General features: G+C 53.9%; 1 protein-coding gene across 1 annotated transcript in view; it reads right to left on the bottom strand.

Moving 5' to 3' along the window:
• The window catches only part of LOC109380545 (SH3 and cysteine-rich domain-containing protein 2-like), a 76,207-nt gene that overhangs the window by 16,945 nt on the left and 45,677 nt on the right, over positions 1-13,585 (bottom strand). Inside the window, exons 2-3 of the mRNA XM_019638198.1 lie at positions 11,811-11,925; positions 42-79 (exon numbers count right to left, since the gene is read on the bottom strand). Of these exons, the coding sequence (XP_019493743.1) occupies positions 42-79; positions 11,811-11,925 (153 nt within the window). The remainder of the gene's footprint in view (positions 1-41; positions 80-11,810; positions 11,926-13,585) is intronic.

Genomic DNA, 13,585 nt, shown 5'->3' on the forward strand with positions numbered 1-13,585 from the left:
CCCCCACCCCGCAGGGCCAGCCGGCCCGCGCGGCCCCTTACCTTGGCCTGGCATTTCCGATGACAGGAGAAGCTGCAGACTGCAAGAGGGCGAGACACAGAAAGAAAGTTTAGCCGCGAGGTATGAAATGGAAACTCCGGCGAAAGGCGAAATCTCCTCCCACCCCGCCCGCAATCGCGCTTGGGAGGGAAGGAGGGACGCAGAGAGGAGGGGGCGGAGGGGGCGGCTGCCGCAACTCCCCGGGGCCTGCGGGGCGGGAACGCCGGGAATTGCGGACCCGCTGGCCGGGTATGCGCTGAGCCCCCATTGCCAGCGCCCCTCCAGCTGGCCTGGGAAGGTGGGAGGAGCAGGGGGAAGGAAGGGGACTGAGTCCCCTCACTGGATCCTTGCCAGGGGCAGAGGTGGCCCGACCTATGCTCCAAGGAATAAGGTTGGGGGGGCGGGGGCTGTCTCCCGTTACACACACACCAGACAGGCAGCTGGCACCTGGGAGCCACCATCACACTCTCTCCCCCAGAGAGAGACACACAGACCCAATTCATGGTCCAGCAGAGAATCATGCAAACACTCTCACACATTTACACCCATACACACAGAGACACTCACACATAACCACTTACTCGCACACACTCAGCCATATATGAACTCAGCCATACACAAATACAGCCTCATGCACACACACCCATGCCCAAGAGGAACCTCTGACTGGGGAGCACCAACACAAACACAATTTCACGGGAGACCCTTAGAGTGCAGCCTGATACAGACATGTGGATAGATGTCTGCACAGTCTCACAAACTTCACATGCATGTGTGTGTTTCAAGTCTGAAAACACACACACACACACTCACTCAGGACTTGCTACTCCCTCCACTTACCAGAAGCTGGAATCAAATTTCCTAAGGGGTTCCCACAGCCTGGAATGTCCTAGCCCTGCATGCCCCACCCCCAGGGCCCTCCACCCAAGGACTCGGTGGTCCCCTCCCACCAGGTCCCACAGATGGGGTGAGGGGTCCCTGAGCTGAGTTCCTGCATTGAGCAGGCCTCCTGCAGAGGCATTGGGTTGGGGGCACTGGGATGGGGGACACTTTAAGGCTTCTGGTTTGTCTGTGGGAATGGGGGTTGGGCAGAAGCTGGGAGGCACACTGGGTGGATTCTGGGATGTGACCTTGGCCACTGGCCCTAGCCTGGGACCTTGTTCTTCCAGAACCTAGTCCTGGCCCCAGCTCAGTCCTGTGACTCAGCTGGTGCTGAGCAAGGCTTTCCTGACCCCACCAGCCAGCCAGCCAGCCAGCCAGCCCAGCTCAGGGACTTCTCCACCCCTGGCCACTCCACGCCTAGTTACCAGGACATACCCACCCCTGGCCACCCAAGTCAAGTCATGCCCATCTGGCTAGGCTTTCTGCTTCTCTCTCTCTCTCTCTCTCCCCCACCCCCACTACCCCAGGTGGCAACTCCCCTCCAGGAGGTGTTTCCACTCTGACAGCAGCAGCCTTCCCAGCCCCACCCCCTTGCCTTCGTTTCTGGCCTTGGAATGTGGAATTCAGAAAGCCTCAGGCCCTGTGGCCTGAGCTTGGAAGGCCCTTCCAGCCAGGCAGGTCCCCCACTAAGCCACTGCCTCCAGACAGAGGGACCGTTCCCCTTCCTCCGCTAATCAAACCCCAGGCCTTCCAGAATAAGTCCTGGGCCCTCCGCTGGAGACCTGGCTCACTGTTCCCTACCTTCCTGCAGAAGAAACCGGGGCCCCTCTATCACCAGAGTGCACATTTCCCACCACAACCTTGGTTCCTACAGTTGTAGGCTCCTTCAAGAGAGGGATCTCTCTCTCTCTCTCTCTCTCTCTCTCTCTCTCTCTCTCTCTCTCTCTCTCACACACACACACACACACACACACACACACACACCACAGTCCTCCCCCCAGCATCTCATATTCAACCACAAAAGCATCCCTAAGTGTCCGCTCCCACCTCCCAACCCGTCTAGACGCTAGGAGCACAACAGGAGCCAGGACTCCATCTTCCTCCAGCATCATACTTCATACTTCTGACAGTTCCCAATGCACTAAGCTTTTTCCTACTTCGAGGCATTTGCACCTGCTGTTCTGGTTGCCTGGAAAGCTCTCCCTCACCTCAGCTCCCCACTGTTCACCAAGTCAAACCTTTCTTCTACTTCTGGAATCCCTTGAAAGCCATCTCCTCAAAGTGGCCTTCCCTGACCAGCCCAATTACAGTCGGCTCCCCCATTATTCTTTCTCAGCAGCACCCTGATAATAGCCTTCTTTTTATTTATTTTTTTTTTAAGATTTTTTTTTTAAATTGGTGAATTGGGGGATGGGAACAGCACTGGGGAATTGGGGAAAGGGGAACACACAAGTTGCTGTCGTTTTGTTATTCAGTCTAGTTGTGGAGGACGTTGCTTCACTGGCCCAAGTTGGCACCATCATTGCGCTCTTCCCGGGCAAGGCAGATCAGTCGCCAGCTTGTGGACAGCTGCTCACGGCGGCTGCTGGCCGCTCACGCTAGCTGCCGGCTACACACGGTAGCTTATGGCAGCCCACTGCAGCAGGGGACTGCAGCCTATGCCGTCTGCCGTTGCCAGCGACCCACGGCAGCCCAGCCCCAGGTCGAGCTGCCATTCACCATCTTAGCTGCAGAGGGCAGTGTCACTGGCCCTCATATGTGGGATCCCAACGCACCACTCGGCCTGCCCAATAATTGGCTTCTTATCTGAAGTCATTTGGGGTCATTCTTGCTCACGTATGTAAAGTATATCTCCTCACATTAGACTCATGAGGGCAGGGAGTGTGCCTGTCTCACTCACACCATATCCCCAGTAGCTAGAACAGAGTCTGCTCCAGGCCCACAGCACCAAACAGCACCTTTGTGCAAATGAGATCAAGTCTCACCCTGTGGGCAGACCAGCCCCATGGACACACAGCTGAGTACAGTGTCTTTGTGGGAACGGCAAGAAAGTACCCTTTCTCCAGGTGGACTCAGCCATGTACCTGGGTATGTGGCGTGGTGAGCAAAGCACGGGCTGATTCCAGGGTGCTCTTGAGTAGGCGCCTTTGGCAGTGAATGGCCTGCATGACCACACAGGGCAGCCCGGCCTGTCACACAGTGGGCAGACACTCAACCAATGCCCTTGAATGGAGGGCAGATGGAGAAATCATTGGGCAATTGCAGGAGAATGAGCTGAGCGCTCCCTGCACGCTGGAACGCAGCTTGTCCTTGAAAGCTCTTCAGTGGGGAGTGAAGGAAGACCTCCCTCAGCAGTCGGAAGCTCAGCGCACTGAGCTCAAGTGGCAGACAAGGCCAACCCCTGGAGGATAGATTTTTACACCTTCAGAAGCACCGGCCCCCAAACCCCAGCAGGCCCTCTTGCCCTGGGTCCCCTCCAGGGAAGGTGCCTTCACTAACTTAGTCACCTTTCTCACGGGACATATTTCCTACTCTCTAATGTGGGTCTTCCTGCTGTAATTTGAAACTTGCCCATGCCATTCTGCTGACTTCTTATTTCCCAGATCAATGGCACATTCAAATGTGTTACAGAAAGGGAAACCGTGGCAGCCAGCCTCCAGGGTGGTCCTGGTGCTTCTCACCTCCTGGTATGCACACCCTTCTGTGGGCCCCTCCCACGGTGAACCCGGCTGGCTTATGTACCCAGTCAGATATTGCAGAAATGATGGTGTGTGATTTCTGAGGCTAAGTCATCAAAGGCATTGTGGCTTCAGCCTTGGTCTCTTGGATCACTCGTTCTGGAAGAAGCCAGTTACCATGGCGTGAGGACACTCAAGCAGCCCTATGGAGAGGGCCATGTGGTGAACAGCTGAGGCAGCCTGCCCCCAGCCAGCACCAATTCAGCTGGCAGAGGACAAAGCCCCCTGGAAGCAGATCCCCCAGCTGCAGTCGGGACCTCAGATGACTGCAGCCCTTACTGACATCTTGACTACAACCACCCCCTAAGTCACTCATGAATCCCTGACCCAGAGAAACTATGTGAAGTAATAATTTTGTATTTGTTTTAAACTGCTAAGTTTGGGGTAATTTGTTATGCAGCCACAGATAAGTCATGAAGAACCACGACACAGGATCCCTTTGAAAGCAAGAAGCCAAAAGGTGATGCTGGGAACTGAGACCAGAGGCCATCACTCCCTGGGGGCTCCTGTCTATAACTCCTTCTTTCCTTTCCTCACCCTACCAAGCTATTAGTCATCACCGCCCAGAAAGTAATTCCAACAACACTGTTGCATCTCAGCCTTCCTCCCCAACCCACCCCTGACTGCACCACTTCAGACCAAGTACCCTTCCATCAGCCTTATCCCCTTCAATCCACAGTCACAGGCCATCCTCAAGTGCAAACAGATCACATCACTCCCTGCTTGGAAGCCTCTGTCCAGCTCCTCAGCATACTTATAAGGCCCTGCATGGCCTGGTCTTGCTGCCACCTCCAGCTACTGCCCCACAGATATCTGTTCTTACCACACCAAACTCCCCAGACTTTGAGTCTGCAAGGAGCAGGTCTGGAATGATGAACAGCCTTCAAGGCCCAATTCAAAATGTCCCTCCCTGAAGAATCAAGCATTCAAATATGGTCCCTCCCTTCCCTGTGCTCCCAGAATCCTCAGGTCACACCCTTTGGAAAGCTCTTGTCTCCTGAAAGAACTAAGTCATCGTTTATGATGTGTTCTCCCTCATATCCAGCTGCTTCTTTTAGGTGCAGAGGGAGGTCCTGTTCCACTTTGCAGCTTTGTATCCTGCCCCTTCCCCTAGCTCAGAGTTCTGACATACAGGTGGGGCTCAATAAATGTGTAGTAAATTTAAACTGGTATGATTCTCCCCAGTGTAAACCCCTGGGACCAGGGCTGACATTCTGGGACAACAGAACAGACGCCAGTGAGGGTGGATGAGCCCCAGGCTTCAGCTCTAGCCCCTGCTGGGACAGGGCAAGTAGGGACCATGGTCAGTGCTTCCTGAGCGCTTCAGTGCAAACACCACTTATGTTCAAGCCTGGTAAGGGGAGGGGGAGACTAAGTGAGTTCATTGATCCTTCACCCACTTACCCATTGGTCCTGCTCTCCATCTACCCACTCACCTACTAGGTGCATGAAGGCTGGCTCACAGCTCAGATGCTGGGCATGCACTAGCTCTGTGATCTGGGGCAGGTTACTTAACCACTCTAAGCTTTCATTTCCTCATCTGTACAATGGGGGTCATAATAGCATCTATCTCACTGGGTTGTGGTGAAAGTTAAATGAGTTAATATACATGGTTGGCCAAGAATCTGCTCTCTATACTGATTTTCTGTTAGCAGCAGTATCTTCATCCTCTTCATCATGTTATTTCAAGGTAAAGCCCCAAGGAAAAGCCTCCATCTCCTAGTTAGGAGACCTGGGTTCCAGTCCTGGCTGCTATCACATAGCTGTGTGACATGGAACAGATCACTCCCCTCTCTGGGTCTCGAACTCCAGCTCAGCAAATAATGCAGTCAACTGGCACCTCCAGGGTGAATGGGGCTTGCACCCTTGTCTCATTAGCTGGCTCAATGTTTAAAACACAACGACTCATTTGCTTAGTTGGAATGCCTGTCAACTAAGAAAGAGCAGCTGTCTCCAGATCGCTGGGGTTCCCACCATGCCCTGCTGTCTCTCACTCAATGGCCTGCTTTACCCCTGAAGGCCCTTATGTTTCCAGCCCCTGAAATAGATGGTGTCCACACCCTCTTCCAGCTGTGAGAGCCTAGGCTAACCCCAGTCAGTCTCTCCATCACAGTCACCACTACCCTCTTCCTCCCTGCAGCCAAGACATGGGGAGAAACCCAGGCTCCAACCTTGAAAACATCCAAAACGCTGTTGAGGAAACCCCAGGCCTTTGGCTGACAGGGATGCCCACTGCACAAGGTACCACTTATCATTGGAGGGGAAGCAAAAGCAGGAATATCCCAGCCTCCCCCTCCTGACGTCCCTCAGATGCCTGAGTCCTCCCAGACATGCCTCTCAGGATCAACCCCACATGAGCAGGCAGTGGCTTCCCCCAGCTTCCACGGAAGGTGGTGGCCTCTTAAACCAGTGACCCTGCAAGATAAAGGCCCCTTGGAGTGACCCTGTCAAACTACAACCCAATCTCCACCCACAGGTGTCAACACTGCCCCCACACAGCAGGGTCCAGCTGGTGGCCTGACAGAAGCTGACAGCCTTCTAGCGGGGAGGGGTCCATAGGTTACCTGCCGGTTGGAGAACTACACCCCCAACATCAGCCGTTGGCTGGCTCCTGCCTCACTAGGCTCCACATACTCTGTCCTGGAGTGGCTTCCTGCCTCTCGGGAACACAGGAAGCCAACATTGTTGAGATCTAAATGGCCTTTTCCTCCTGGCCTCGAGTCGGAAAATGAGCACAGAGCCTCGGTGTGCACCTGACCCCAGAGATAAAAGTCCACACGCCCAGCTTGCCTCAGCTCCTTCCCGGGCTGGCAGAGAGACTGGCCCAGCCACGCACCTGCCCCCTGGGCCTCACAGCCCTGCCCTGCCCTACTTATCTTCACAGCCTCGCCTGGAGGTGTGTGATGGTTTATATCATGTGTCAAATTGGGCAAGGCCATGGTACCCAAATATGTGTTCAACATTATTCTAGATGTTTCTATGAAGAGTTTATAAGATTAACATTCAAATCAGTAGACACTGAATAAAGCCATTACCTTCCGTAATGTGGTGGGCCTCGTCGAATCAGTTGAAGTTCTTAACAGAACAAAGACTGATCTCCCCAAGCAAGAGGGAATTGCTTGGTTGGTTTTGGACTTGAACTGCAGCTCTTCCCTGGATCTCCAGCCCGATGGCCTCCCCTGCAGATATTGGATTTGCCAAGCCTCCACAATTGCATGAGCCAATTCCTTATAATCTATATCCACCCATCCATCCACACACATCTTGTTGGTTCTGTTTCTCTAGAGAACCCTGACTATTACAAGGTGTCTCAGGGGGTGGTTAGAGGAGTGGGCACCATGTGGCTTAAAGCTGGAGCAAGAAGAAACCTTTAGATCATCCCATCTGGTGGCTTTCAAACTTTCATTTTTGCAGCCAAACTCTCATGCAGATGGACTCTTGGGGAGAATCTCAATGATAATTGGTTAATATTTATTGAATGCTTGTTATGTACCAGCCTCTGTTCAGAGCACTATATGCCTATTATCTCATTTAATCCCCACAATAACCCGAGAAGGAGTTTTGCTATAAGTTCCTCTTTAAAGGTGAGGTAACCAAGGCTCAGAGAAGTGAAGCAATCTGCCTAGGTTCTCACTACATGGGGAAGAGCTCGGAGTTGAATCCAGGACATCTGAGCCAAGAGCGAGACCACCACACCATCATGCCTCTTCATATATTTAACTCCTAAAACCAGAGCTGCTTTGATTGAAGTAGGCAGGGGGTTCAAGGCCCCAGCCCCTCAAGCCTTCCCTTGGATTTCCCCCTTTTTCCTACCTTCTCAGGCCCCTAGAGCACCTCCAGAGAACCCTACAACTCCTTTGGAACACCCTTTAGAACCTCTCATTTAGAGAAATGTGAGAGCCAGGCCCAGAGAGGTTGTGTCTCACCCAAGGTCACATAGTAAGACAAGACTAGAACCCAGGGTCTTCCTACCTTACCAGGCTTTTCTGAGGACTCCAAGGAGGTTCTCAGACACAAGGGAGAAGCTGGGATCCCCAGTGAAGTAACACAGAAGAAAGAGCTCCTGAAATGAGGTTTCTCCAAATCTAACCAGTGAGGGCTTCTGGGTAAGTTTGTCCCATAAAGGGCTAGATTGTCTTCCCTAGGTGCAGCCCGCGCTGGGAAAACTGCAAGTGATAGCTCCCACCTTGCAGGCTGACCAGAGGCATTGAGAAGGGAAATAGTCTAACTCTGGGCCCCAATCCAGGCCCAGATGTCAGCCCTCGGGCTCTGAAGCTGGCATTCTGGTCTCTTCCCTTGGGTTTCAGCCTAGCAGAAGGCTAGGGCGCTTGAACAAGGCCCTAGACTCCCTAGAGCAATGCCCCAGGCACATGTGGAAAACATGCTGTTTGAACTTAGGAACTCCTACACATCCCTCAGGTCCCAGCCTACATATGCCTTCCCTCTGAAGCCTGACAGGAAAATCTCTGCTAAGTCAGAGACAGCTGTGCACACACACTTCTGTAGCAGCTTTGCCACCATGTTCTGTGGCATGTCTGTCCTCCCAGGTCAGGGGCTGGGTCGTGGCCCCAGTACCAGGCACAACATCCACCCCAGAGGGGGCTCCAGTTCATGACTATCAGATGGATGCTCATGTGCATATAGGAGGTGAAGTGACAGCCTACCTTAGAAGAGTTCTCTAACCTTGACAGGCTCCAACAAGGACATTTTCCAGGCCCTCCCACTCCATAGGCTTCAGTGAGCATCTTGGTCCAGTCCCTTATCTACAGATGAGGAAACTGAGGCCAGAGAGGTGAAGTGATTGGTCTGAGGTCACACAGCCTGGGAGTGGCAAGGCCAGAAATAGAGGCTGGGCCACTAGCAGGGGCCCTAGGCCTCTTCCCCCCTCATCTCCTCCATCTGTCTCCCTCACAGGAAGCCTTAGTCCCTAACACAAGTGCTCACTTACAGCCACACAGAGAACCTCGGGGTTCCTCACAATAGCCCCCTGCGAGGCGCAGGGCATTTATTATGACCCCCTTGGTACACGGGAGGAAACAGGCTTAGTAAGGTGCAGAGCTGGCCGCGGCCTCATGGTGACCTCTTCGCCTGTATAGGTCACGCTTATGCCCGCGTGTCCTTCTCCCTCAGCTCTTGTCTGCTTTGTTCCTCTTTGAGTCCTCAGAACCAGGGCTAGTCCTTCGGTTCTGTGACTTCTTTCCCCACCCCCATCTCCCACCCCACCCCCTTCAGCCACATTACATTAAACAGTGAAATGCAGGAGGGCAGGGAGTGGAAGACCCAGCTAAGCTATAGAGCAAAGCAGCCAGACGGGATGGGACCAGTGCCCAAGTCTAGATCTAGGAAAGTGTCCACATCGCCCCCGGCCTGCAGCAGAAGTTCCCTCAGCATTGCAAGCCCCGTGGAGACTGAATTCAGAGGCTTGCCGATCCACACGCACCACACTACCCATCGCCCCTAGCCACTGGTCCAGAGGGTTACTATGCTGTAACATGAGATTTGAAGACTGGAAGGAGAACCAGCAAGAACAGCAAACCCTTTGGGTTGAGCTCGGTGAATAAAACGTGGCCTGGAATTTAGTCCATGATTGCCCCCTCGGCCAGGGAACAACCCGTGCAACCATACCTGGTGTCTATGGATGGATGGATGGATGGATGGATGGATGGATGGATGGATGGATAAGGGTGGCTATCCATCTCATGCTACGATGACTTCCTGGTTCCAAAGCACAGAGAGTTGGCCCACGCCTGCATCTCCCACAGTGAGCCCAGTGGCCGCAACCCTGCCCCCAGGCCTGGTGACCCCAACCCTCTTGCTGAGGACGCATATGTGGCCTGTAAAACCGTGAGCCTTCCTCCCTTGCTGGGCTGGCCCCTGGTCCTTCCATGGCCCAGTCCTGACACCTGGTGGTGCCTCTGGAGTGTGGCCTTGGCTTTCTTCCCTCTTCTCACTAACACCCAGAGCTGCCAAACCAGCCTGGCAGCCCACTGGCCACCTGCCCTCCACTCCGGTTCACACCAGCAGGGCCAGGCTCAGAACCAGGTGAAACCAGGGTCATCCCTCCTGCTCACCTTGGGAGCCTTCCATTCACATGGGGTCAAAACCCCTCCTCAACCCAGGCCCTCAAGCCTGGTCAACTGGGGAGCTTAGGACCACAGATTATCACAGACTGTAAGGCCAGAGATGTGCCCAAGATCACACAGTGAGTGTACTGGAACTGCCTTCCACCCCACCCCTTGCTGCCTCCTTTGAGAGCAGGGGGGGGGGAGGTTCACTGAGGTGAGGGGAAGTCACACCAAGAGAGAAGGAAGGAAGGAACTGGGGGGAGGGTCAGGGGCTAACTTAAGCAGGTTCTCTGGGCAGCGGAGTGGGGTGGGACATGGCAATGCAAGCAAAATGCAAAACCCCACCCTCAGCAATTCCTTCCGGACTTCTCCTCCGGCTCTAAATCACCACCCAACCCAGCCAGACCTGTTAGGAAGACGATGACACCATGCGGCTGATTTCAGTATTACAAAAGTTCCTGTTGGCCCCCCCAAACTCAGCCCTTCAGTTAAGGACCATAAACCTCTCCCTGCCCTTTGCTATGGCAGGCCCTGCCTGGAGTACCCTCCACACGCACATTCCCACACACGTCCATCCACCCATCCACCCTCCAACATACAGCTGGAATTCTTCACCTAGAAGCCTTCCCTCACCCAGAAAACACACACCCTGAAAACCCCACTCCAACCCAGCCAACTGTGTGCCTTGGCAAGAGACTTGCCTACTCTGAGCCTTAGTTTCCTCCTCTGGATGGAAGAACAGGATGACACCAGCACCTCCTTGATGCCGTGAGCATTGCATGAAATCATGCATGCAAACGCTCTAATATTAAGTGCTTTAATAACTGTTTGCTAGGCTCTGCTGCCCAGTTTCCTTCCCTGCCCCCCTAGGACTCTGGAATGGAGGGAAGAAAGAAGGGATGAGTCCAGGTGGGATAAAGGCTCCAGGGCAGCAAGGAGCCGGCCCCTGCAGCATACCTGACATAGTGCGAGGTGCAGCTGCTTTGAGTACGGACTTGGAGGGGAGGGGAGATGGGGGATAGGCCAGAGAGCTGGCAAGAGGTGGGTCCCCCCAGGCCTCACAGCCATGAGAAGGGCTCTCTGTTTTGTCTGCAGGTATTGGGGGCTCCCAAGGCTTTACTGGGGAACTGACATAACTAGATCTACAATACATTGAGTCCTGCTGGACGCAGGCACGGAGTGTGGATTGGAGAGGGTGGGTGAGGAAACCAGAGGCAGAGGGGCTGCCGTCAGTCGTCCAGGTGCTGGCAGCCTGAATTGGCTGCAGTGACTCAAGTTGTATCGGGGAACCCTGGCAATTGATGGGAGGTACGGGTGAAGGAGACGGAGGCATCTGATGGGGCAACTGGGTGGGTAATACTGTCACCCACTAGCTGCAGGTACTTCCTGCTGATCTCACTGTGTGATCTGGGACAAGACACTGGTTTCTCCAGCAGCCAAGCCCCAGGCCATTCCAGGAGCATGTGAGAACAGTGCTCAAAAAAGCCTAGCAGCCAGCAGGCCCGCCCCCAAGTCTGACTTGAGGCCTCTTAAACTCACCCCTAAGCATCAGGGGAGGACTGTGGCTTGGCGTCTTTGCATTACTTCCGGTGCCAGGCACACGCCATCCACACATCTTCCACACACCATGCACATGCCAACCACACGATCTCTGTGTCATCCACAGGCTGTCTACATGCCACTCACATGCCCTTCGCATGCCACCACATACTATCCATACACCTTCTATATGCCATTCACAGGCCATCTGTATGCCATTGGTATACCTCCTTCATGCCATCTGCGTCACGCACACAGTCTACATGGTATTTCCATGCCACCCCTCACCTGCCATGTGCCATACACACACACGCATGCGCACACACATGCGCACACGCATGCGCACACGCATGCGCACACACACAGCAGGCTTCAGGCTTGCCATCCACTGTGCTCAGCACCCCCTCCCAGATGAGAACCGGGCACCAGATCCAGATCAGGAGCCCAAGGACATTGGCAAAGCCGAGTCCTACCCTGACCTGGCCCCAGGACATCTCATTCCCATGAAGACATGCTCCCCACCCCCCTGGCCCGACCAGCTGCTCACCTTTGCAGGTGCAACCCTCCCGGGTAATGACCTGCCGGCAGATGCCACAGGGCTTCACCTTCTTGAAGGTCTTCACCTTAAAGTGGTGAGTCTTGGGGGCCTCCAGGTCCTCGGGCTATGGGACAAGAGGTACAGTGATCAGGCCTGGGCAGAAGGCTGGGGTCCCAGGGAAGGAGTTGGGGTCCTGGGAGAGACATAGGCAAGGACTGAGGAAGAGGAGAGGTGAGAGCCCCTTCAGGTGTGAAAGGCCTGAGCCCATTTCTGGGAGGAGGTGCCCAGGGAAAGTGAAAGTGATGGGTGCGACCCAGACTCCCAGACTTAGATGGGGTCAGCATACTGGGGATCACAGGCCTCTCCATGTTTCCTGAACCTTTTTTTTCTTTTCATTTATTTTATTAGCAAAGTGTACTCATTTTAAATGTATTGTTCGATACAAATTTACACATGTATGCCCCATGTAACCATACCCCAGAAAGCTCCCTCATGGACGGCCCAGTCAGTCTCCCCAAAGTAAATACTACTGTGACTTCTATCACCAAAGATTCATTTTGCCAGATTTGTAAACTTCATATGAATGGGACTATACGGTATGTACTCTTGTGTGTGGCTTCTTTCACTCGGCCCTTTTCTGTGAGAGTCACCCATGTGGTCACACAGAGCAGTAGCTCCCTCCTCTTCATTGCTGGGTGGTATTCATCGACCATGGGTAGTCTTTAACATTTTCCCCATGTCCCCAGAATGCCATGTCTCTCAATTCTCTCTCTCACCCTCACTACCACCCCGTGCACCAGCCCAGAAGGCTTCTTCCATCTTAATTTTTATTTTCTGTTCTTGGCATCAAGAAAATATTGATATGTTAACTACACCACCACAGACATGAGATGAGAGGCAGTCTGGCAGTCCAAGCCTTCTCTGAGTCTGACCTGACGTGAGCTCCTAGGCCAGTCACCACCCCACGGGCCTCAGTTCCTCCCTTCAGACATCTCGAGGAGGGATACCACACCCCTTGAGCTCTAACAGTCTGTCCTTTGTAACCACGTACGGGAACACATTCTAAGCACAAAGCCCTGTACCCATGCTGCTTAGGACCCCTGTCCTCTCACCTGAGGTCCCCCGTCCAGGCACAGGCTGGGGGAACGCCCCTGTTCAGGGGACTTCCCAGAGACTGCCCGCAGGCACCCTTCCTTTCCAAGGCGCAACGCCCTGGTGTCAAATCTGCTTCATTTCCCTGCTCCAGCAGCAGGGGCCAGCAGAACACAGACACTGGCAGCTCCCTCTTTCTCCATCTTCCAGACACAGAGTTTTCTGACACTGTCTGTACACACATGGACACACAGAGACACGATCGCAGAACCTGCAGTTCCGGGGAGAGGGTTCCTCCCTTCCAAATCGCCTTATTGCAACCCTCTTTTGAACCTCCCAGCTCTGGGGCAGGGGCTGGGGGTGGGTAGATTTGTGTGTTCAGAGCAGGAAAAGTGGCAGTGTCCCACAAACCCAGCATGTCCAGGACTCCTATCTGAAGACACTGCAGTGATGAGTCCTGAAAAAAAGAGACTGAGCCATGAGAGACACAGAGAAAAAAAACAGACAAGCTGAGAGAGAGAGAGAGAAAGCCAGAGAAGCAAAGAGGCAAAGAAATACAGAGAGAGGCTGAGCTGGGAGGGGGCGGGGCAGGAGGGGGGGGAGAGAGGAAAGACAGACAAAAAGGAGAGCGAACAGAGACAGAGAGACAGATGGAGAGAGTAGGCAGAGAAAGACACAGAAAAGCAAAGTCA

The sequence above is a fragment of the Hipposideros armiger genome, unplaced genomic scaffold, assembly GCF_001890085.2.
Source record: "Hipposideros armiger isolate ML-2016 unplaced genomic scaffold, ASM189008v1 scaffold_38, whole genome shotgun sequence".
NCBI lineage: Eukaryota > Metazoa > Chordata > Mammalia > Chiroptera > Hipposideridae > Hipposideros > Hipposideros armiger.